General features: G+C 36.9%; 2 protein-coding genes across 2 annotated transcripts; one reads left to right on the top strand and one right to left on the bottom strand.

Moving 5' to 3' along the window:
* The first annotated feature begins 8 nt into the window (after positions 1 to 8).
* On the top strand, positions 9 to 6,299 carry LOC311279896 (uncharacterized protein). Its single transcript, XM_084391684.1, has 11 exons — positions 9 to 136; positions 999 to 1,536; positions 1,623 to 1,719; positions 1,836 to 1,949; positions 2,044 to 2,144; positions 2,269 to 2,367; positions 2,562 to 2,700; positions 3,028 to 3,144; positions 3,261 to 3,413; positions 4,439 to 4,560; positions 4,667 to 6,299. The coding sequence occupies exons 1-11, from the start codon at positions 31 to 33 to the stop codon at positions 4,815 to 4,817; spliced, it is 1,737 nt and encodes a 578-aa protein (XP_084247810.1). The 5' UTR covers positions 9 to 30; the 3' UTR covers positions 4,818 to 6,299.
* Positions 6,300 to 8,381: 2,082 nt separating this feature from the next.
* tnfaip2b (tumor necrosis factor, alpha-induced protein 2b) lies at positions 8,382 to 13,993 on the bottom strand. The gene is made up of 11 exons (XM_084391185.1): positions 13,824 to 13,993; positions 12,310 to 12,970; positions 11,426 to 11,537; positions 10,877 to 10,999; positions 10,678 to 10,772; positions 10,439 to 10,531; positions 10,233 to 10,359; positions 9,325 to 9,450; positions 9,067 to 9,222; positions 8,759 to 8,880; positions 8,382 to 8,681 (listed from the first exon to the last, which is right to left on the bottom strand). The coding sequence occupies exons 1-11, from the start codon at positions 13,885 to 13,887 to the stop codon at positions 8,519 to 8,521; spliced, it is 1,842 nt and encodes a 613-aa protein (XP_084247311.1). The 5' UTR covers positions 13,888 to 13,993; the 3' UTR covers positions 8,382 to 8,518.
* Positions 13,994 to 23,579: the final 9,586 nt, after the last annotated feature.

Below are 23,579 nucleotides of genomic sequence, written 5' to 3'. Positions count from 1 at the left end.
TAGCAAGCTCTTTATTTGTCTCAGTCAAGTATGGCATTGAAGCAAACAAAATCTGGCCTTTTTTACAAGTTGAAGTGGAAAAAACAGGATGGAAAAGAAGAGAAACCTTTACTGAAAAACAAAGAGCAGACAGATGGTAAGACACTCTCTTGTTCATAATAGCCATTGATTTGAAACATAATCTTTGCATCTTTGCACTTGTCAGAAAAGCCATGCTTCCATGGGAATACTATGCAAGCATATTGTTTCATGTTTTGTATGTTTGCATGGTTTGATGAATCACATTTAAGTTTAGGGTTAATCAATATTTCAAAGGGATTACATTTCCACTTGCTTTTGGATCAGATGGCACTCATGTTTTGTTATAAAAATATACATTAAAAAGTGATTTCCTCATACAATGACGATGCTGAGAATTCTTTTTAATGAATTTTAAAAATTGTACATTTATTTGGATTTTGTTTGAGGGGTTATAACATTTAAATATCAGGGTGAGTCAGCTGTCATAAAAGGCATTAAATAAATTCATTACTCAAATAAAGCCATGTGGTGCAACCAATATGCAAGATAACAAACAGGAAATTACATCACAGAGAGGACCCCTGCAGACCCTCATGTGTCAGGCAGGGTCAACAAGTCTCTTAAAATATCAGAATTTAACCTTTTATGATAAGACAAGGTTAGTTTAGCTTGTAAAATGTCATGTGGTGTGACTCCCCAAATACTAAATGATAATTATTACTGATTAATTCATGATCTTTGAAATAATGTTCAAGATGTGTACATTCAAGAGTGTAAGGAAGACGTTTTATTTGATGGTTGCACCACATGACATCAATTTACACTTTTCTTGAAAATAATATAAATGTTTTCAAAACATATGAAACCAAAATGAATGCAAAGATTACATTTCTAAGATCTTGGAACATCTTTATATCTTACACAGCTTTACATTTTTCTTTATCGTGCACAGTCTTATTTGTCACTGCTTTCAACAGGGGAACAGACGTTTGAATACATGGAAATTTTAGATCAGTCTGGACGAGTGTTTCTTGATCTAATCGGTCCAGATGTTGAAGTGTGTGGCAAGAAAGTGCTTGATATTCTCAGAAAGATTCTGAGTGAACAATCAAACCCTGAGGACCTTGACAAGGCAGCTGAGGTGTTGAAAAGATGGAGCAAAATGAACGGTGTTACCATAGACAAGAAAGAAGGCAGCTTCCCTCAAAACTGGCTCTGTGAGTGTCTTCAAGAAATAGATCAGTTTGTGGAAAACCACATTCCCACGCTGCCAGCAGAGGGACCACAAGGATCTCAGTTAGAGCAGTTACAGGACTTTCTAAAGAGCACACAGAGTATGATATGCCATGAGGTGCTTCGATTAACACCTGTACTGGAAGATACTGGGCTGCTAGATCATCTGACTGACAGTTACAGCCGTCACCTCTTTCCCAAGTTGGACCTGCTCCTAAACAGAGATCTGTCTGTGAATGAGACCTTCTGCCTTTTACAGTGGGGAAAAGACGTTTTCTTCAGGTATGAAGTTGATTGTTGTTTACTTTTCCATACATCTGCTTGTAATAAAAAAATTAAGCATGAGCTGTTGCTAATTTATGTTACAGTCCGGATTCGCAGCATGTCTTCAGAGTGTATGATGACCCTCTGCTGTTGACGGGATGGTTTGAGAAAGCAATAAAGAAACTTCTGCCAATATTAAAGGTCATAATAAGCTCTACCTTTAATTGTTAAAAGCATTAACAAGGCTAACAAGGAGGAAGCAACATATTTAGGAAGGACATAAAACATTTGTCTCTGTCCCATTTTAAATGCTACAGAATGACATCTCTAAGACTCTACAGAACATCCTGCTCTACGATAAACAACATGGACATAATGAGGAATCGATGGACGAAGAAAGTTTCATCAGAGTGCACATAGATGTCACTCAGGTAGAGAAAACAATGCACAATCCTGCAAAAAGGGATTTTTAATGGTTTCTAAATATGCATTGCACACTTATTCTATGTTGTTATGTCTTTTCAGTATCTGAATGCTGTTCTTACAAATTCTGAAGCATTTAGTAAGACCCTTATGTGTACGGCACAAAAGCTCTGTCTCGAAGAGCTTCATCGTTTTGTTCAAAGGTAAGTGTCTAAAAAAGTTTTTTTTTATTTTTTTATAAATGTTTGTTTATTGATTTCTTCATACCAACATACCGAAATAATATGAACATTAATATGATCTTTTACTTGTTCATATGTTTTCTAGGTATGTGGATGCAGAGAAAAAACACCTAAAAAATTGGCAACCCTTGAACACAAACTCTGTGTACCTGTTTCGGGTCATCAGCACCTGTAGGCAACTCAGGTGAGTTTTATTTTTAATGATAAATACAATGATAACTTCATATATGACTCAAAACCTGTCCAGTGTTTAACTGGCTTTATATGCATAATGTTCTGATTCATCCTTTATACCTGCATTATGTTCATACACAGGCAACCACAGAACTAGTTCTGTCGTAAAACCAGTTTTATGCTTATGTTTATTTTGCTGTATAGATTTTTTGCTCCCCAACTCAACAATACAGATATAAACAACAACTACAACAAGGATCTCTTACACATCTGCTGCATATTAACGGAGCTGGAAGATCACGTTTTGTCTATTGTACAAAAGATGATGGAACACTTGGCACAGGTATGTCATTATTTCATCATCAACAGTTTATGGAAGGAAAGTTGGGGGATTTCCCAGATGAACAGAATTCCTAAAATGGAATGTCCCAGAAATTCTGAAATAATTTTTTCAACAATGAAGCAGTAACACTTTATAATAATGTTACATTTGTTTACTTAGTATGCATTAGACATCATGAACTAACAATGAACAATGCTTTTCAAGCATTTCAATCATGATTTTACATTAAACAATAGTGTACATTTATAAATTGACGTTAACCTAGAGTAATAATTATGGAAATACTTTGGAAATTACTATAGTTTCTTTGTAAATATACATTTCCAGGACAGTTTAAGACGTTATTTCAAAAAGGATTGTGAGCAAATTCATACCCTGACAGAGGCGATCCAAAAGCAGTGTGCATCTCTGCCTCAGAATGACGTGGGAAAGGAGATTCGAGAGGTTGGTTCTGTACTCATAAACTCACTCAAACTTAATTCTTCAACAACAGAACTTTAACTTTACATAACTCTTTCACACTTATTTTCTGCTCCTCTGCCCCACTTTCTTTCTGATAGATCTTTGTGACTGTCGCCTACGACTGTGTTTCACGCGTGTATCTGAATTGCCTGATGAAGAGCAAGATCAAGCGGCTTGAAAAGAGATGGGGAAATGTCGGAGAAAGGATGAGAGAGGACGCTCTCAATTTTCACAACACATTCACTGAACTGGTAAAAAAAAAAAAAAAAACTTTTTACATTTTTTAGGGATAATAATTTTTTACTTTCCTGTTACATTAAGTTTTTAAAAGTTCATATCTCATCAGAAATGTAATTATACTCATAGTGGTGGTCCAAAGGCCCAGTTATTGTATGTTCAAGTTACAATTGGTACATGAATAAAAACAACATAGTTTGAGGGACCTAATATCAACCACTGCTTATTGAAGCAAATGATGCAATTCAAAATAAATTATCCAGTACTTCACGAGTTCCTTTGCCCATATAATCTTTAAGCTAATAAGGTTAAGCGTATTTGGCTTGCTGTCCGCAGTGGAGGGGCTGGAGGAAGCAGCTTCAACTCAAGCTTAGATATATCCCCCAGTAGGACTAATGCTTGGATGATGGTAGCAAGATGCCTAAATTATATTGGCTACTGCTGTATCAGTAGCCAATGAGCTCGCTTCTCAACCTTCAAAGACTTGGTCAGCATTTGCTGGAGCAGTTGTTGCGTGCTTTAAGAAACCCTCCAACTTCCCCAGCAAGGAAAAAGGCTGGGAACCACTGCTATAGTGTATACTTGCTCACAGCAGCGTGTCATGTATTTATTGGCAGTAGCAAGTCCTGTACTTGCTCTGTAGCAGCAGCATCAGCAGCAATAACCAGCAGCAGCAGCATAGCAGATCTATTCTGCCAAGACCAAACATATTAACAGTGTCATATCCATTACGTGCGAAACACTTCGAGAGTTGTCATGACAGAAATATCTCCACGTGTGTATCATGAGGCTATGCAGAGATTTCAGATCTAAAACAACGAGCTTATGCTGCGCTCACGCCATGTCGTGACAACCCGTGTGACGTTCTACTTGGAGCTATTCTCTGAAATTGTCTACTTTAATGTCTTTAAGAAACTGAATTAAAAAGAACTTTGACAGTGACGATCAGATAATCCCCAAGAGTATGACTCATGTGCACATTAGCCACAGCATCAACACAATGCAGTATTTTCATAGACAATGTATCGATTTCCCGCAGAGAGACAGTGATGACCACGGGAACCAGCTCCTTCAGAGACTGAGTGAAGTTGTGCTTTGCAATGATGTAAATGCACTGAAGGTTATCTGTTGTGAATTTTCCAAAATATTCCCAAAGGACAGGTAAACTGAGCCAATAACACTCAACTATTTGTAAGAGTATTTGTGTGTAAATGAGTACTTTTGTTTCCATCAGAAAGTGCAGTGAAGTCTTCTGAATGTTTTGCAGTGAGCATTATGTACCTGGTCTGCTGCGCTGGAAGAGGGTATCAGAACGACAGGTGAGGGAAGTACTGGATGTGATCCGGGACTTTCGCCAGGATCCAAATCCTAGATGTGCCACCAGTCATTTCCTGAAGGGCCTTTGCTGTTGTCTTTGATATGAATAACACCATGAGTCAGACTCATAAAACCTTTGTTTACAAGTGTTTACATGGCATGACTTTCTTTCTTGACATTCAGTTTGACACATTTATTTAAATATTAAATGTAAAGTATTATTTATATATTATATAAAAATGTAAGTATTATTTGTTAAAAAAAAAATAATTCTTCAAAAATGCACTCTTTTTGTGTCTAAATGACCTTTTGTTTTTTACTTGAAATAATGTATTTCACGAGTTCACATGTTAATGAAATCTGATGTAATATTATAATGCGTATTTGGCTTGCTGTCCGGGGGGAGGGCTCCGAGCTCGGAATTCGTCCCGACCCCAGAGCACTCCCCCCTATGAATGTATAGATCATAGGTATCTATGAGCAGACCCTGCCTAGTGTGAGGTGATGGGGTGGTGGTGGGATGCTGAGAAATTTGTCATGAGACAGGAGGTAAGGGAAGGCTTTATTTATCCTGGCTTCTTCTTGTGCTGATTGGATGATTACCTGAACATGCTCCTCCCGAACTTTGTTACATAAAACTTCGTTTAAAGAGCATTTGGGTGTTTGCAAACAGCGATGGCGTGTTTTGTTGGCAGAAAGGGACAATTCTGCTGTAGCAGTCTGGAAGCCATGGAATAAAATAACAAAAAAGGAAATTTTGAGTTTATGTAAATTCTGACTTCTATAATTCTGCCTTTTTTTTCTTGCCGTTTTGAGTTTATAATATCTTACAATTCTGAGAAGAAAATTCAGAATTGTGAGATATTTGTCATTCTGTCTTTTTTCCTCAGAATTGTGATATAAACTCACGAATGTGAGTTATAAAGTCATGTTTAAAGTCAAATTTGGAGATAAAATTAATATAAGTTTGAATGTTATCTATGTAAACTGCATATATATGTAGAGCTATTGTTTACATCAAATTCGTGCTTTAATAGTAGACTAATCATTGCAGGTTTCATCAGTCCAGTTTGTGGTTTGTAACCAAAAGACTTTTTGCATCTTTTGACAATGATATTTTTTGCATTCCGGTTCATCCAAAATCCAAAAGCACAAGACATTTTTCTGTGGATTTTGCCCGTTTCCCTCCACTTGTTACCACTGTTATTCTGTCAACACAAAGTGTACGCAACTGCAGGTGACGTAACTAATGCCTGCGACCAAGTGGTCTTTTGGAACACTGGGGGAAAAAATGCTTTTTTTGATACTCAGTGTCTTTTATATGATACATTTTTGTTAATTAAAGAAATATATATTTAAAAATGTTATTGTAAAATTATTTATATTGGTTAAATGTTGGTATTTATTCTAATATAAATGACATTTCAAAATAGGATGCAATGCATTTTTTTTTATTCATTTGGGAGATGTTTTTATCCAAAGTGACTTATAAATGTGGTACATCATAAGAAATTGATCATACAAGAGTCAGCAGTACTGTATAACAAGTATACAATGAATGCCTTTGGTACCTCAATAAAGACATAAATGACCCTTTTTTGATTCTTTAATGTCTTTTTTTTCGGACAAAATTTTTACGGAGTATTGATGTTTGGTTGTCTCATAACTGCATGGTTTATTTGCATTGTGTGTGTATGGCTGATTGACAGTTCATTTCCAAGGATAGGAAGCAGGAGGTAAAAATAAGTACACTAAAACCACATCCTGTGTTCCTGTAGAAGATACGGCTTGTCGGGAAATCTTTCAGGAACTACACATCCATTGTGACAGCAGATGTGTTTCCTAACTGCACCGGTAACTTGGAATAGTTTACTACTTGACACTTTCACACCATATCCTGTTTGTAGACGTCTGTTACGGACATTCTCATAATCCATAATTATCACACATAGCGGCAAAGAAACAATTAGGATGTGTGTACTGGAATTATTTGATACTGATAGAGACAATTACCATAAATTCTCTTAGGTTTATTTTTCACAAACCACATTACAATGAGAAACTGGAAAGGGAGGGTATTGTTAAGAACAAAGATGAATATTAAAGTTTAAAATTAGATCCAACTAATTTTGACAATTTTCATCCTATTTCTAACTACCTGTTTATTTTTTTAAATAGTAGAAAAGAGTGTAGCAGCACAGGTCTCTCAATAATTTGTTTGAAAAATTTCAATCTGGATTCCATCCATTTCATAGCACAGAAACCGTACTTGTCAACGTTACTAACTATCTGCAGCTGACTTTACTTATTTTGCTCGATCTGAGTGCGACCTGGTGTCCCCCAAGGCTCAGTCTTGGGCCCTCTTTTATTTATTATTTATTTACTGCCCCTTGGACATATTTTTAGGAAGTGCGGTATTCATTTCCACTGCTATTCTGACAACACCCAGCATTGCATGTCTTCCATGCCTACTTCTGTTTTTTCTCCACTTTCTCTGTCTAGCTGCTTAGCTGAAATTAAAATCTGGTTTTCATCAAATTTCTTTAAACTTAATAGTGGTAAAACTGAAATTCTGGTATATCCTGGTAGGTACAAAATCTACTCTGCCAAAATCGGAGAGCTTCTCTGTGACTATTGACCAGTCCATATTTTTTCTATCCACGCAGTTTAAAGTAGCCTATAAATAAAATGTATTATTATTATTAAAGGAATAACACAAAATATATAAATGGTGATGAAGACTAAAAAAAATTTGTTTAATGTTTTTTTTTTTTTTTGTTCATTTTCATAATAATTTCATAATGTATTTTGTGAAGTCAGAGTATGTTGTACATGTGTGCTTATGAGAGATCTGGGATGAGCTATATTTTGCTTGGAGGTATGTGTACATGTTCACTGAGCAGAGATGTTCCACTGATGATGATACTTCAGTTGGCATGTTCTTTACAAGGAAAGGAATGTTTCAACTGATGCAAATGTACCACTAATGTATACACAGAGGGATAGTGGATTGTACCATGTGTAAGCATGAGGTATACATTCCATTTTTAAACATAAGCAACATGTTTTTCTACCTTACAAGGAAGTTGTAAAGTCTCTCTGTGATGTATATAAGCTCAATCTTACTGTACCACACCAGAGAAACATAAAGGCGTGATGGGGTGAGAGGAAGGAGAAATAGAGGCATGAGGGGGTAAAGGAGGAGAAACCCAGAGAAACCATTTACAGTTGGCATGATAGAGAAATGGGGAACAGAGAAATCTGGAATGAAGACCTCATCACCTATAGCCTTATTCGGCTATGCCTGTTTCTCTCTGTCTGACATGTATACAAATAATAAATCGATTTTTCTTGGCAAGATAACCGGTATCCGGTCCCATGAATCCTCTTGACAGAGACCCCATTTGTTTGCCATGCTGCTTCCTTTATGCTGGCTATTTCCTGTTTCCTGTCATGTGATTGCTCACATGACAGGCAGCCCCATAATCATTTAAAGACATACACACATAAAACAGATAAGAGGAATAAAATGGACTAAAATGACTAAGACAACATGTAAACCTATTAAAACTCTAATATACATAAAATCATTATAATATATAGAGTGGTTAAAACATGTGTCATGTGTGACAGTGTCACAAAATAATAACGGGGAAAAGGCTTAATTTCAAGTCTACAGGTGATTTACCACTTTATTTCACAAAGAATTTCAGTATGTACAAAATGTTTGCACGCTGCCTGAGCAATTCTACAAAAGCAAGCAAATCTACATAAGCATTGTTCAAATGTTATGAAGCAAAATTTATTTAATCCTCACTATGGAAAAGAAGCTCCTGCTAAACTGGAGCGAGTCGCTCTTTTCTTTGATCTGATCTTGGCTGCAAGTGACGCTCTCCCGGATCGTCCTGCGGTCTAATGTAGAAAGATTTCCCTTGAGTTTCAGCCAAGCAGAAATATGACGGTCACTGTAAAAACAAAGAGACATGAGGAAAGTGCAACAGTCGTTCTTGCCAGAATAACTCCACAGCAGAATCCACTATACCTGAGATCAGGGTAAACGCTCATCAGATTGACCAGCTCTAACTTTATACTGTCTGGATCCTGTAATTTCAGCAGTTCCGCTAATTTGGGAAGAATGTCTTTCAACCAATCCATGTTTGATCCCTGGAAAAAATGAATTAATGAGGACGAGGAAAATTAGACAATGCCATGTTACAAAAGGGATCATTATATTTGTTTATTAGGAAATAGGTTCTGTGGTTTCTTCATATTAAACTTGTATTTTAACAAAAAAAAAAAATACAAACTTAACCTTTATTTAGGATGTTTTTTTTCTGTATGTGTACTTACAGCTGCAGTCAGGCATGTATGTATGCGTTCACTGTTTAAGCACAGTTCTGATGCTGCCATCTGTTGCTGATCTTTATTTGAAAATGTGATCTTGTGCTTCATCATTTTCCGTACATATTCAGCAAGAAACTCCTTATGCATCCCACCCAGTAGCTCCTAGTCATCAAATCAATCAATAAATCAATCAACCAATCATGGACCAATTAAATATAAAGCAAATAAAGAAGTCAATCTTTTGGTTGGTCTGTATGTTTATACCTGGCAACACATTTTGTCCAAGTTGTTGAATTTCTGAATATGTCTGTCCAGCTTTGCAAGCAGCTCTTCACATACGCCGTGACTGTCCTTGAGCCACTCGTAGGAACCCACCTTCCTGTACAAATCCTGCAGGAACAGATATATTGACACATATTTATTTTAATGCATATAGAAACAAACATGCAGAATCTGGTCATGATGTGGGCTTGCTTGATCAATTAGTATGTATTCCTAGTATATGAACTAGACGAGCAGTTAATAAAAGGAAATCGAAGAAACTGAAGAATGAGGACCCCGACAGCCAACTGCTCACATGAATGTATTCACTGCCAAGATAAACCACCTCAATGAGTTTTGAAAACAATGAAAGTTTATTGTGTTGGTCTAGTAGTCTAAGGTCTAGTTAATTTAAAAGCCATTATTCAGTTTAGTACTTTAAAACATGTACATAGAGCCAGAAGTGTGAAAATATGAAGTTCAGCAGTTACATTTTTGGTTAAAATGTTTGGAGTCTGTATGTATTAAATTGATAAAAATTGGCAGTAAATCTATTTACATTTATAATGTTATAAAATATTTCTATTACAAATAAATAAATCTTTTGAACTTTCTTTTAATCAAAGAATCCTGAAAAAAACTCTTTTCAACATTAATAATAAGATTCTTGAGCAGCAAATGATTAGAAGCATATTAGAATGATTTCTGAAGGATCATGTGAAGGATTCATTTAGTTTGTCCACATTATTGTTTCAAATACTGTAGATTATAAGCAATAATGTATTTATTTGTGCCTGCTTTGTTGTTGTACGATTTACTGCATTAATGTTAAAAAGTTTGACAGAGCATTGGCAAAAACAGGGCTTTTTTTTCATTACATAAAAGTGAAAGAAACAAAATTTTGCTTTTACCTTCAGTTCCTTATGCATATTAGAAGTAAAGTAATGTTGGCTTCTTTCTGTCATGGTAGTCAATAAAGACAGACAATCTGTTTTGACTTCTTCAGGGAACAAATGTGCATTCTTTGTAATATAGTCCCTGCGGGGGAAAAAAGAAACTATCAATACAAATTCAAAAAAGTAAAATGATATTTCAACTGAATATAAGCGAAACCCACCTGCACTGTATGAGAAATGATAGGTTGACCATCAAAACAGCCTCAGTGTTGGTCTGCCTGCTTTTGATGACCTTTGCATGAAACGTTTCATAACTGTAGGAATGGAAATTGAGTTAATGAATCATCTGTGTAAAATATATAGAAGTACACAAATACAAGAGCAGGAAGGCTCAAAAAGAATGTTGTTGGCATTTTCAGAAATAAATATAAAACAAATGATTCAGCTTATAATTACTCACTCTTTCAGAAAATCGCTCATCTGGCATGTGATATTCCTCGCTTTTGTTTCATCGCCTAGCATCTTTTGAGTATTCTCAACATGTCCATGAAAGCACTAGGAAAAAGGGAAGGGGAATTGAAAAAAAAATACGTTCCTCCAAAAATCTATTATTTGATGAAGTGAAAGAATTGCCAGTTACTTTTCCTCTTTTTCATTACCTGGATCACATCAATGGCCTGAAGACAGCAATACACCTGGTCCCTCAGTTGTGGAAGTGCTCCCTCCTTCCAGGCTGTTTCTTCTCTCTCCAGAATTTTGCAGAGGTGTGTGCTCATATCCCTCTAGTGAACAATAATGGATCAAATTAAAACGTAATCTTTGTGCATTATTATATATTTGAATGAGGGGTTTGTTCATATGACATACGCCTAATTAATATAACATCTTATTCCGGAAAATTTGGTGATTTTTCTAATTTATGGACTGATAAAAAGAGATTTCCGAAAAATCCCCTCTTTAAACACATTTGACTGTGAAACAAGAACAAGTATTTTGAACCTGGCTTTATCCAATGGAATTGTGTGCAAATGTGTGCATTTTTAATTAGAGAATGCCTTGTTTGAGGATAATATTATAGAAAACTTAATACAAAATTGGGGAAGTAAGACAATATCTATTAGTTAAAAATTGTGCCTTGTTCACTTGTGGTGTCTTGCCTAGAAAACAGATGTGTTTAAAAACATTAAATGTATCATAAAGTATCAAACCTTCTCCTTGGTCAAAAACTGCTGTTCCAGTGGTGTAATCATGTCTTCAGGAAGCAGTGGATCAAGCTTTGTGTGATCGATCACCTCTTTTATCTTTATGACATTTAAAATTCTGCGAACAAAGAAAGACCAAATATAAGTTTGCCTCAAAACCCAGAGAAAAAAAAAAAAAATTAAAGGGATAGTTCACCACAAAAATGAACATTCTGTCATCATTTACTCATCTGACTTACCTGTCGTTCCAAACCTGTATGACTTTCTTTCAACTGTTTTAGATTTAGATTTACCATTTAGATTTACCATTTAGATTTACCATTTAGGTGTAACATTTAATATTTCGATTTAACTATTTAAAATATCTCTAAGTTGACAAATATTGTTGTAAATGTGCTAAAAAAAGTGACCGTCAAAAATTCATACCAGTTTTTTAAACATTTTTTGAAGCTAAATGTGACAAAATGTTGCTGTTATTTTCAGCATGAGCCGCTTTACAAACGGCGCCCCATATGGGTGAACTATCCCTTTAAATCTCTTTAATATCAAATGACTATAGACCAAATTATCTGTATTTTAATAATGGTCTAATTTGTCTCCATTTCTATTTCTATCTAAGTTAGAATCTTAGTATCTGACATAAACTAAATACATAAATGAACTGAGATCTGCAAAAAGTCTCCTGAGCTTTAAAAGAGCAACTTCTGAGCAAGGAATTATTTTTCTCAGGGAGTCCAATAGAATAGAATGAAATGAGATAGATAGATAGATAGATAGATAGATAGATAGATAGATAGATAGATAGATAGATAGATAGATAGATAGATAGATGAGAAAATGTTCATATTATGAGAAAAAAAACACAGTCTAGTGTCATTTGCTTGTCTTACTTGGGGTACTCCTGGTTCACCCACTGCAATAACAGAACACAGTCCTCATCACACAGTGTGTACTCCGCGACTTCTCTCAGCTTGGCACTGAAGATGTTATGGTACAGTGTGGCATAAAACTGGCACACATTCTCGTGTTCTGGGTAGCAGCTGTGCACCCAAGTCACAACTTTCAGCAGGTCTTCTTTCAATTGTTTTGCTTTGCTAGTGATCGATCGCTGCATGGAGGAATGTATCTCAACGCTGGAGTCTAACTCTGCTTCTTCCATCCGCCTGTGAACAAGTCGCTCAAGCAGAGCCTCGTGGTTCTGTTTACATCGCCTCGGCCTCCATGGTGGGCGTTCATTTTTTTGAAGCCCTTCCCAGCGTGTGTCTTGCTCCTCCTCCTGCAGAACAGCTCGGACTGCATCTTTCAGTACCTCCTGCTCCCCAGCACTCTGGAGGTCGAGGGAGTTTTCCAGTGTCCGCATTACCAACTCAAGCAGGTCCTCATAGTCTTTTTCTAGTCTAGCCTCTGAATCTTCCTCTTCCTCCACCAGCTTCCTCTTGGATCCGATCCCTTCCTGCTTCAACGCAAACAGACGGTCTTCTCGGATGATCAGTTGTTTCCCTGCGTCCACAAAGCGACATGCTTGTAGATTCTGCTTAAAAGTGGGGACCTCTGTAGAGCACAGAAAAAAGGATGCTTAAAAAGGACTGTTCTTTCAAGCAATGATGCGTTTTATCCTTTTAAAAAGCGTTCAAATGCATGATGTATAGAAAAACATGCACGATTTCTGTAAATATCTAAGCAGAACACCATGTATAGCCATTTTGAGATATGATCTTATTTGTGATGCACTTTAATACTGAAAAAAACGTAATTGTTATATATAATCTTTGTTTCCATCTTTTGAACTTTACACAATAATTTCATCACAATAAATGATATCACAAGTGTGATTTTCTTAATTGGTAATTTAGCTTAACTTTTTTTACAGTGTCCTTGTCACATGTTACATGTAGGTACTACAGTAATTACAATAAATTGTGCTTTTCATGCAACTAGCCTAAACCACACGCTAAACCTATAGTAAATATATTATTACTCATTATCATTATTATTAAATGTATAATTACACTGTAACACGGACACCTTAAAATAAAGTGTAAACATAATTTAATTAAACTAGTAACCTAACTATAACAGCACATTGATTTTACTTATATATTTTTTTTTTTTTACCAATAACATAAATTTAAAATAGCCTATAATTACACTTAAGTTTTTCGTTTTAGTGGTTTTAAATGATTCCCTACTGCTGAATCCATAATAAAATATAGGACAAAAATTCATAACAAAATCTTTAATGTTATATATTTTTTTCTTTCCGTAAAATGTAGAATGTCAATGCAGATCTTTATAAACTAAATGACTCTGCGAATAGCTATATCCAATTACAAAATGCTAAAATATGATTGTTAACTGAACATAGTTTACAGGAGACGTAATGAGCATCTATAACTCTTCCTACCTGGAGTATCTTTCTTTTTGTTATTCCGTTTTAAAAATGGTAGCTTTACGAGCTTTTTTGCCATCTCTTCTGATGAAGAAAAAACAAATATCGTGATATCAGGTGTACCAGAAAAAAAAAAAACAGAATTTCAATTCTATCTTTTTTCATTCATCCAGAACTGTTTGTGGATATAACGGACCCAGTTTTAGGCTATATAGTCTTCATCCTCGGGTGGGCGGAGCATCTTACAACATCACAGTTATCCCCAATGGAGCGTTTCACTGATCTGTAGCGGGCAAGACAAGTGTAGCCTATTTACATTAAGAAAAATAAACATACAATCAGCAAGATAGAAATAAACAAAGACAATAGGGAGCTCGGTGAAAAAAATCCCAATATTTGTATAGTCTAGGCTACCTTAATTCCTGAGTGAATGTCCGTTTTTCTTCTTGATTTAGGTTAAATCGTGATTTCAAATAGTTTATAATTATTTATAACTATAAATAAAGTAACATGGATATTCTGCTACTTTAGGACTAGCCTATACACGATATCATGCTGTAAAAATATACTGTTAATATTGACGCCAAAAATCCAGCAGTTTTTTTCTTTTTCTTTTGCCAGAGAATCACCGTAAAAATACTGTGACATTGTTTCAGGTTGGCAACGGAATGTTATATTGGTACCTGATTATTATACAACTTTTAACTGTATATTTAATTTAAATGAAGTTACTGTATATTTAATTTAAATGAAGTTAGGCTATAGGCTATCCCAGGCTACTCGAACTAAAATGTACTGATAATCACCATAATAATATGATAAATCAGAATTCACGCTAATAACAGCACGTGTATAAACGGTGGACAGGGACAAAACATCATCATGAGATTTTAACCATAGAATGTTTCATTTTTCACCAATTAGACTGTGTCAAAGTCTTTACTGATATTTACTGAAATGAATGAATGAAAATAAAATAATTGATAAATAATTAAAATACTGCCACCAACAACCAATTTTTTTTTAGTCTATGCCTCAACCACATTTCCATAGCTAAATTCAAATATTTCTTATACTTTTCTCTTCTAATTTTAGTTTATGATATTGCAGCAGGGGCGTAGAATTTAGTAGGGACGCTAGGGACGTGTCCCTACCAATATCCAGTGACACTGATATATCCTTAGCAATAATTTCGATCAAAACTTAAAATATATTTATATTGATGTCCCCGTCCCTACCAATTTCAAAATCAAACCTACGCCACTGTGTAATTGCAGTACTGAAAGTATTGCTTCATTTGTAAGGATAAAAGTGCCTGCTAATGTAAATGTGAAACTCTTCTTCTTTTATAAATGTAACAGTGTTTTGATGGTGGGCAGGTTTCCTGTCATCTGTCTTATAGCCCAAAACATTATGATATTAGTATATTTTTGCAAGAACTTTTAGGATCAGCGAGCCTCATAACACAACACATCCACACATTTCCCTTTCTATGACCAACCCTGCCCTTTCCTGATGGTAATCGGGAATTGGTAGGCTACTGGAAGTCTGGAGCACTGCTTTATAGGAAAATCCCAATGAAGGGAAAGTACACTCCACTTCTGACACTGTTCGCTTACCTAAGCCAAAACAATGAGTAATTTTGGACTGGAAAAAAATATTAATTAAATTCTTGACCCAGTGTTATCTCTTATGGCATGACTTTGACCTGGCTCGGACAGCTAAAAACAACAACAATCTATCAACCACAATTGTGAAATGGTGTTAGGGAGGACATATAGTGGGCTGATATTGAGTAAAGATATTTGCCATTATATTTCAAAAGTCCAAAAAGACAATAGAGGCAATTACCCCAACTGGAGATAATGGTACCCCCCAAATTGTATAAACAACACATGGTCACAAGAACTTACGACTATAAACATTCACACGTAGTTCAACTCTCAATAGAAAGATCAAAGACTAACAAAACCCCTTCAATGGAAACTATATTGAATCTAATCAGTAAATGGATACCATCATGTTCACCTTGAATGCCCAATACAGTGTAGTTCACCTTAGTTTTTCATGTGATGTTATATAAAGAAGTAGGATCAACAGATCTTAAACATATTCTTAAATTTGTAATCCTACAGCTACTAGAGATGAGATTTTCATTCTCACATGCATCAGACAATACATGTGTGTCGCAAAACCTTAGGAATGACTTTTATGCATTGCATGAAACATGTCTTTTCTGTAACTATTAGTGAAAGCTACGGTGGCCGAGAGAGCTCAACTGAAGAAAAACACATGCAAACAGAAAAAACATCTTCATCAGTTTTACAACACACATGTGCTCCAAATACTCACAACTCAACCAAATACAGAAAGGCGATGCAAAGCACAGACCACAACGGAAATGTTTCCAGGGGACCCCAATAAGTGACGAACCCGGCTGGGACATGCCTATTGCTCAGTCTACTTTTTTCTTTTTTTTTCTTGCAAAATATACAGAGATGACATGTTTATGACATACAACTTTGTATACAACAATTTTATTTTATTTTTTAAGATAGAGAAAAAGAACATGAGGGTATATTTATGTATACATCAGTTACTGTACAATTTTTGTCATGTTATGTTTAAATAAGTTTCATAGGTAAGAAATGTTAAGTAATGCAGGGTCCAAAGATGAGATGGCAAGTTTTAAAGTTGGGACACTCACACATAGATGTATAATGCTTTTTTTTAATTTATTTTTTTATAAAATGTATATTTATTTGCAACAGTTCTGTTAACAGCAATAATAAGACATTTCTGGTAATAACAGCTATTCTGGCTGGCTGCATACCTGCCCTGGCAGCATACCTGTAAACACACAGCATAATGTGAACTACTAAACCCACTAGCATTTACTTGAGCTTATGGTTGTCTTCAGAAGTGGGAAAGTCCTAGTTCCTATCAGTAGGAAATTTGAACTGGAATACCCCCTCAAGTCAGAGTCGTGCAACACCCCACGACTTCAGAATCCAATATGGTTGCTCAGTGCATTCCCCATAGTGAAACAGTAGTACTGGTAATATAATGTTTGTTATTGCTTCTGTTTGTCTTGTCTCTCAATAAACCCAGTGCTGCACACAGAAGGCTACTATCCAACCTCTATTTGTGGACATGATACTTTGGCATTATCTTTGCAAAATACCGCTTTTAAATGTGTTTGTATTGTGAAAGAGAGAGCAAAACAAAGGTTTGCCTGGACGTGGTCATGTTAGTTTTCTAATAGTTTTCTAAATGTGTACTGGATTGTGGTCCCCAACCACAACTGACCAATTGACAATATTGATGAACACACAAAAAAAGCACTCATGATGATGTATGAATCATAAATGTAATCATAATAAAAACATAAACACTAGGGAATATACTTGATATATGTGTATATGTATGCCTTTTTTATGAAATATGAAAAATTTAGTTATTAATAGTGTATATACATTTTACAAATAAATGTATTGTTCGCATGCATTCAGTATGGCACATCTGCAGATGATGTAGAAAAAAGGGAAGTGAAATAAGGAACATGATACCTCAAAATTTAGTAAAGCCACAACATTTTAAGATAGACATGTGAAACATGTCTTGTGAAAGCTGTCATTTGACATTAGTGTTACTCTAGCTGTTACTATAAACACAAACCTGACCAGAAACAATGACTTGTTAAAAGAAGAATTCATTTAAATTCATTCAATATTTGACCATTTACTCGCCTTTGTGTTGTTCCAAACCGATATGACATCCTTTCTTCTGTGGAGACATTTGGGGATTCACAACGCTGTTTTTCTGTACAATGAAAGTGGATGGGGATCGGGTACAGATTTGGTCTTCATTCAATTTCACTGTATGAAACAAATAATCTTGGATATACTTCTGTATGATTTATGGCAGCTTGAAGCATTTTTCAAATCAAGTCAAGTCAAGTCAAGTCAAGTCAAGTCAAGTCAAGTCATCTTCATTTATATAGCGCTTTTAACAATGTAGATTGTTCCAAAGCGGCTTTACAGTGATAATAGGAAATTAAGGTTACAGAGATTGTTTTGGCTTTATAGCAGCTCTAGAATAAAGTTATTGTCCAGCTAAAGTTAGTTTTGATTGATTCACTTCCGTCGCAACGATCATTAGTTATTAACTTAGGGGCCGCTAACACGACACCGTTTTAACAGAAAACTCTTAAGTTCTTTCTGCGCAAACTTCAAAAACGCGAAGCTGTGAGAACGCTGATGGCGTGCACATGCGTATTACGAGTTCAGTCTATAGGTATGTGCGTTTGAATATATGTGCGCAGGCGTGTAGTCCTTCCCTACAAACCAACCCTCAATAAACTACTGGTTTGGCCTTAAAATTTACAATACAGAATTTTTAACCGGAAGTTTTAACCGGAATTATCGCGACAACGCTTTATCTGTAGAGAGGTAAAGGGAGGGGAGGAAGGCCTTCACAGGGGAGAGACTAGTTCACACTTCAGGACTGCGTTGTCGTCGTGTCCAGGCGCAGGTCCTTCATCAGATCTGGATACGGCCTGGATCCGGCGGGCTGCGGTAAACCTCGGGATAAACAGAGAGACTAATATTAGCATAGACACCATTCTTCTTATGATGTAACATGTACATCAGGATTTATGGGAAGTGTTCCCGGTTCCGACTGACCTAATCTATGGAGCCTAACATTGAATTATAGAAGTCTATAATTTGTTATGTGTATGCTAGGTCAAAGAGATGTGTTTTTAGTCTAGCTTTGAACTGTCATGAACGCATTAACTAATTGTTCAGCATTTGTCAATGAGAGCATATGACGTAATTTAGATACATTTTTAAGATGGAAAAATGCGGTTTTACAGATACTAGACACTTGAAATGAAAGATTGGTATCAAAGAGCACACCCAGGTTCCTAACCGACGACGAGTTAGCCATCAAGTGTTAGACAATTTAAGTTATTACGTGAGGAAGTTTTTTGTCCAATAATTAGAATCTCTGTTTTTTCAGAATTAAGTAGTAGGAAATTACTAGTCATCCAATTTTTTATATCAGCTATGCATTCCGTTAATTTTGTGAATTGGTAAGTTTCGTCAGGGCGTGAAGAAATATAGAGCTGAGTATCATCAGCATAACAGTGAAAACTAATTCCATGCTTCCTAATGATATCTCCTAAGTGATATGGACTGTATAAAAACACCCTCTCTCTTTTTCTTTGGGGGTGGAAAAAATACAATGTCATGGTCTATGCAACTGCCTGGAAAAAATGTAAATGTACAAGTTTCACAAGACTGGTCAAGCATAAGCATTCAACGTCTGTGTCTGTATTTGACTAGTCAAGCTTCAATAATTTTCAAAGGTTATTGGCTACAAAATCAAGTAGTTGTCATGGTTTCACCATGCTCTTCCTCACCATCTTCTTTCTACTCGCTTTTCCTGGATTCAAATCACCAGCACCTGCTCCCAATTACATGCCAATCTGGACTGTATAAAAACCCACCACACTCATTCACTTGAGGTCTGAAATGTTGCTTACGAGCGGCAACCTCCCTGTCTCTCTCTTGAAACCAACACGGAACTTGTGACTTAAACTGCAATTCATCGACTGGTCGCTTGACGCTGGATGCAAAAGGGAGTCGAATCTGTATCTCCCCTATATTAAAATGTCCAACTTTGCAGCAGAAAAAAATATGTTTACAGCCTGGTGCAAAAAGTGGTTTTGGTCTATATGGCTAATTTTGCCCTTTATGACAACTGTGAGGGGGATGGATTTTTATAACTCATCCATTTAAATTATATTAAGCCTTAAAATTCTGCATAATTAAGGGCGTGGCCACTTGAGTGACAGGTGGATTGCCGCTGCTGTCACTACTAGCTGTTTGTCTGCTGTCTGTCAGCCGTCAGTCACCTCAGCTAATTCCAGCTGCTGAACTTGCCATCTCTGCCATGTTTGTGCTTTTTTGGGGATTATTTCATACAATTTAATACACGCATCGGCATTATACCTTCGCCCACACCATTGGATTCAGTCGTTGTCGAAGAGAACAACCAGCGCTGTTTTTCAGTTGTTTTCCTCTGTGAACATGCACTCATGGATGTCTGACAATTTCGTTACTTTTCGGAGTTCAAATATAAAACCGTCTATAGATATAGAGGCTACATTTGTTCTGCGGTACCGTTGCTCTCATGGAACAGATAGACTATATATATGTTTATTAAACTTTTTAGTGTTAAATAAAAAGTAACATCAGATGAAATCCAGCAGGTGTCAATGCTTTCTCTCCGTCCATGCAATAAATGCACAACCTTGAATGAGCGTGGATTTCTAGGCGGGCATGGTTTCAGCAACCAGCACCTCAGCTCCAACCAGCTCCTGCCTCTTTGCCCATTTTCTGTTATCCGGGAGTTACGCACGGTGATGCGCTGCCAAGATGCCGTAATCCATCAGCCGGAAACCGAAGCTTCCCCGGGGGCCGCCATTGATTAGCAGACCATCACCTGCAGTTAGCATTCCATTGACTCCCATTCATTTTGGCGTCACTTTGACACTTTCACTCTAACTTTACATCTGAGGCGTTTAAAGACTCCATTTGTCTATTATTTATTTCTAAAGAAACACGAAAATGTAAAAAAGGCTCCATTACCTTGTATCTTACGTTATGGCCCCGTAGAAGCAGTTTTTGTAAAAATAGGCTAACGATTGCGTCATAACCACGCGACTCTCTGTCACAGTAGAGAGATTACTGTATAGACAGGAGGAGAAGCAAGCAGGCAATCGGGGGGACGTGGAGGCAAAATGACAAAATTATTAATCAGGATACTTAGCAAAAGTTGCTCCTGCTCCGAGCTCATGGACACCTCCTACTCACACTCTCCGTCTCTGCAAGTTTCGGAAGGGAATGATTCAGATTTCTCTTGGCACAGCTACTAGAAGACAGACGGGTTGCTCACGTCACATCTACTTCGTCAAGCTCAGTTTGAGTCTGCGCAGTACGCTCAGCCATCAGGAAGTGAGTGCTTCTAATTGACTTCACTTTTCTCCGTTGAAGTCTATGGGGTCGCTGTGTCCATTTCTTTAACTGTCTATGTAAAAAATTTACTGTACTGTACTGTCACATTTTGCTTGCTTAGTTGGGGTTTAAAGGACACTTAATCTGCTGTAATATTATTAATTTGACTGGACTGACACCACTGAATGAGAACAAAACTTGAATGAATTGAGCTAGATCAGGAATGTGTAACTTTGGTCCTGTAGGGTCACTGTCCTGCAAAGTTTAGCTCCATCCCTAATTTAACACATCTGAACAAGCTAAATTAGGTCTTCAGGATCACTAGAAAGCTACAGGGCAGGTGAGTTTTTATCAGGGTTGGAGCTAAACTCTCCAGGACAGTGGCTTTCCAGGACTGAGTTGCCTGTCACTGAGCTAGATGATGATTCTCTGTTTTCTGCAGAGCTGTTTTATAGTATCATTTAATAATTGATTAATTTTGCAACATCGACAATGTTATTGAACTGAATTGAATCAACATTGAATTGACTTATTTGAAAACTACAGGTATGTGTGTTGGAGCAGGGTTGAAATTTAACTTTAACAGGGTTGAGGCCCTACAGGAACTGATTTTTGCACCCCTGCCATCAGGTGTCCCAAGAAGGGACAGCACCACGTTAGCCCAATACATCCACCGTGGGTTTGTCATCCCTCGAGCTCCACTTTGGTCTGTTGTCATCTTGGGTCCACCACAGAGTTCTAGGCCTTTGCCAGCGCCTGGTCTCTCCACCCCATCAGCTCTCTATAGGGTTCCACATCCCTCAGGCTCCACTGCTGTCCTCGCTCTTACTGGCTCAGGATCAGTCCCCAGCTCCACCTCAGATCATTCGGATCAACCATGGTCCTTTGGTCCAGTGTTGCAATGTTTCTTCATCCCTCCTGCTTTGCCTTGGTCTCCACCTTTCCAAGCTCTACCTAGGTCTCCAGCGATTCCTCCAGCTTCACCATGGTCCACCATCTGGGACTGTATAAAAACCCAGCATACTCTCTCACTCAAGATCTGATCTCGTCTATGTTGCCTTGTTGTTTTCCTCAGTGTTTTCCATGGCTCTCCTTAATCTCCCTGTTATACTCCTTGATGTATATTCCTGGTTACCTCCTTTGTACTTCTGAAAGAACAAAGAACTTTTAAGTATCTTCAATTATCATCTGAATTAGTGATGGGTCTGTCATGAATGATTTGTTCATTTTGAACAAATCTTATATATGACTCGGGAATACCGAGTTGTCTCAGAGAGTGATTCGTTCATTTTGTGTTGACCGCACATGTGCAACATCCCATAGATTATGTACAGGAAACATAAATGATTAGTTCACCTCTCGAGTCTTCGGGCTCAGGTCCGAGTCGTTCGTTTATCCCGAGGCTATGCTGTCTGTACCGGAAAGAGAAATGATTAGTTCACCTCTCGAGTCTTCGGGCTCGGGTCCGAGTCGTTCGTTCATCCCGAGGCTATGCTGTCTGTACCGGAAGCGATATTTTTTTCCCCAGGATGGTAGGGGAAGACTCATGAATATTCATTAGGGAAGTCATCCCTGATTGGTCTGATGACCTACCCCTAACCCCACCCCTAAACCTAACCGTCACTGGGGGTCTGATGACCTACCCCTAACCCCGCCCCTAAACATACCCGTCACTGGGGTTAAGACCAATCAGGGATGACTTCCCTAATGAATATTCATGAGTCTTCCCCTACCATCCTGGGAAAAAAAAATATAGCTTATTGGAAAGAGAAATGATTAGTTCACCTCTCGAGTCTTCGGGCTTGGTTCCGAGTCGTTCGTTCATCCCAAGGCAATGCTGTCTGTACCGGAAAGATAAATTATTACTTGTTTACTTTATTATTTGTCACGTTACATTACAGCGTATTGGACACAGAAATTTGTCAATAATTCCCAAACTTCCTTAATATACAAACAAGCACATAGTCCGTTTTTTTTTTTTTTTTTTTTTTTTGAATGATGGTTTTCAGGCTATACACTTTGTTAGTTTACCTCACCTCCCGATCTAAGCTGTAGTTCATCCTGTGACATTCTCATAAACTGAGCTTTGCAGTCTGTAGTACCGGAAACAAAAGTTTAGTTTTGGTTAGTTCACGTCTCGATCTTGGGGTTTGATTCGTTCGTTCGTTCATCACAATGACAGCCACATAAGCTGAAGCTACTGTATGCAGTCGGTACCGGATACATAATTGATTAGTTCATCTCTCGAGTCTTCGGGTTCAATTCGTTCGTTCTTCACGCGACAGCCCCATAGGCTATAAGGCAATGCAGTTTGTACCGGATATAGAATTGATTAGTTCACCTCTCGAGTCTTCGGGTTCGAGCTGTTCAGTCTTGTTTTGTCACGTAACTGTATGTTGTTGTTATGTATCTTTGCTTTATCAAAGTGATATAAAGTTTAAAGCATTACTAACTCTTTATTACCACATTCAATATTATGGAAAAGAACCCAGATAAGCAACAAATTAATCGTTTCTGTATCTCATAATTTGGCCTTGTCCTTGCATTGCAATTTTTTTCTTATTCTAAATGTGATCAACATTTGATGTGTTAATTTGATTATTAAAATGTAACATTTTAATTACATTCTGCTGAAATGAACGAAATGACTTGAAAAAGATTAGTTAATTTTGATGAACGAGATTAAAAGATCCGAGTCAGTAAAATGATCCGAACTTCCCATTACTAGTCTGTCTCTCTCACATTGTTG

Source organism: Rutilus rutilus (assembly GCF_951802725.1).
Source record: "Rutilus rutilus genome assembly, chromosome: 20".
In the NCBI taxonomy this organism is placed as follows: Eukaryota; Metazoa; Chordata; class Actinopteri; order Cypriniformes; family Leuciscidae; genus Rutilus; species Rutilus rutilus.
This window is presented reverse-complemented; position numbering and strand designations above follow the sequence as displayed.

What these genes read in the sequence shown, in the direction of transcription:
- tnfaip2b (XM_084391185.1), bottom strand. Translation starts at nt 13,887, where the DNA reads ATGGCAAAAAAGCTCGTAAAGCTACCATTTTTAAAACGGAATAACAAA. An exon ending in AGGCCATTGATGTGATCCAG is followed by an intron (nt 10,773 to 10,876) that starts GTAATGAAAAAG and finishes CCTTTTTCCTAG; the next exon opens with TGCTTTCATGGACATGTTGA. An exon ending in ATACATGCCTGACTGCAGCT is followed by an intron (nt 8,881 to 9,066) that starts GTAAGTACACAT and finishes CATTTTTTCCAG; the next exon opens with GGATCAAACATGGATTGGTT.
- LOC311279896 (XM_084391684.1), top strand. Translation starts at nt 31, where the DNA reads ATGGCATTGAAGCAAACAAAATCTGGCCTTTTTTACAAGTTGAAGTGG. An exon ending in AAACAAAGAGCAGACAGATG is followed by an intron (nt 137 to 998) that starts GTAAGACACTCT and finishes TGCTTTCAACAG; the next exon opens with GGGAACAGACGTTTGAATAC. An exon ending in GGAAAAGACGTTTTCTTCAG is followed by an intron (nt 1,537 to 1,622) that starts GTATGAAGTTGA and finishes TTTATGTTACAG; the next exon opens with TCCGGATTCGCAGCATGTCT.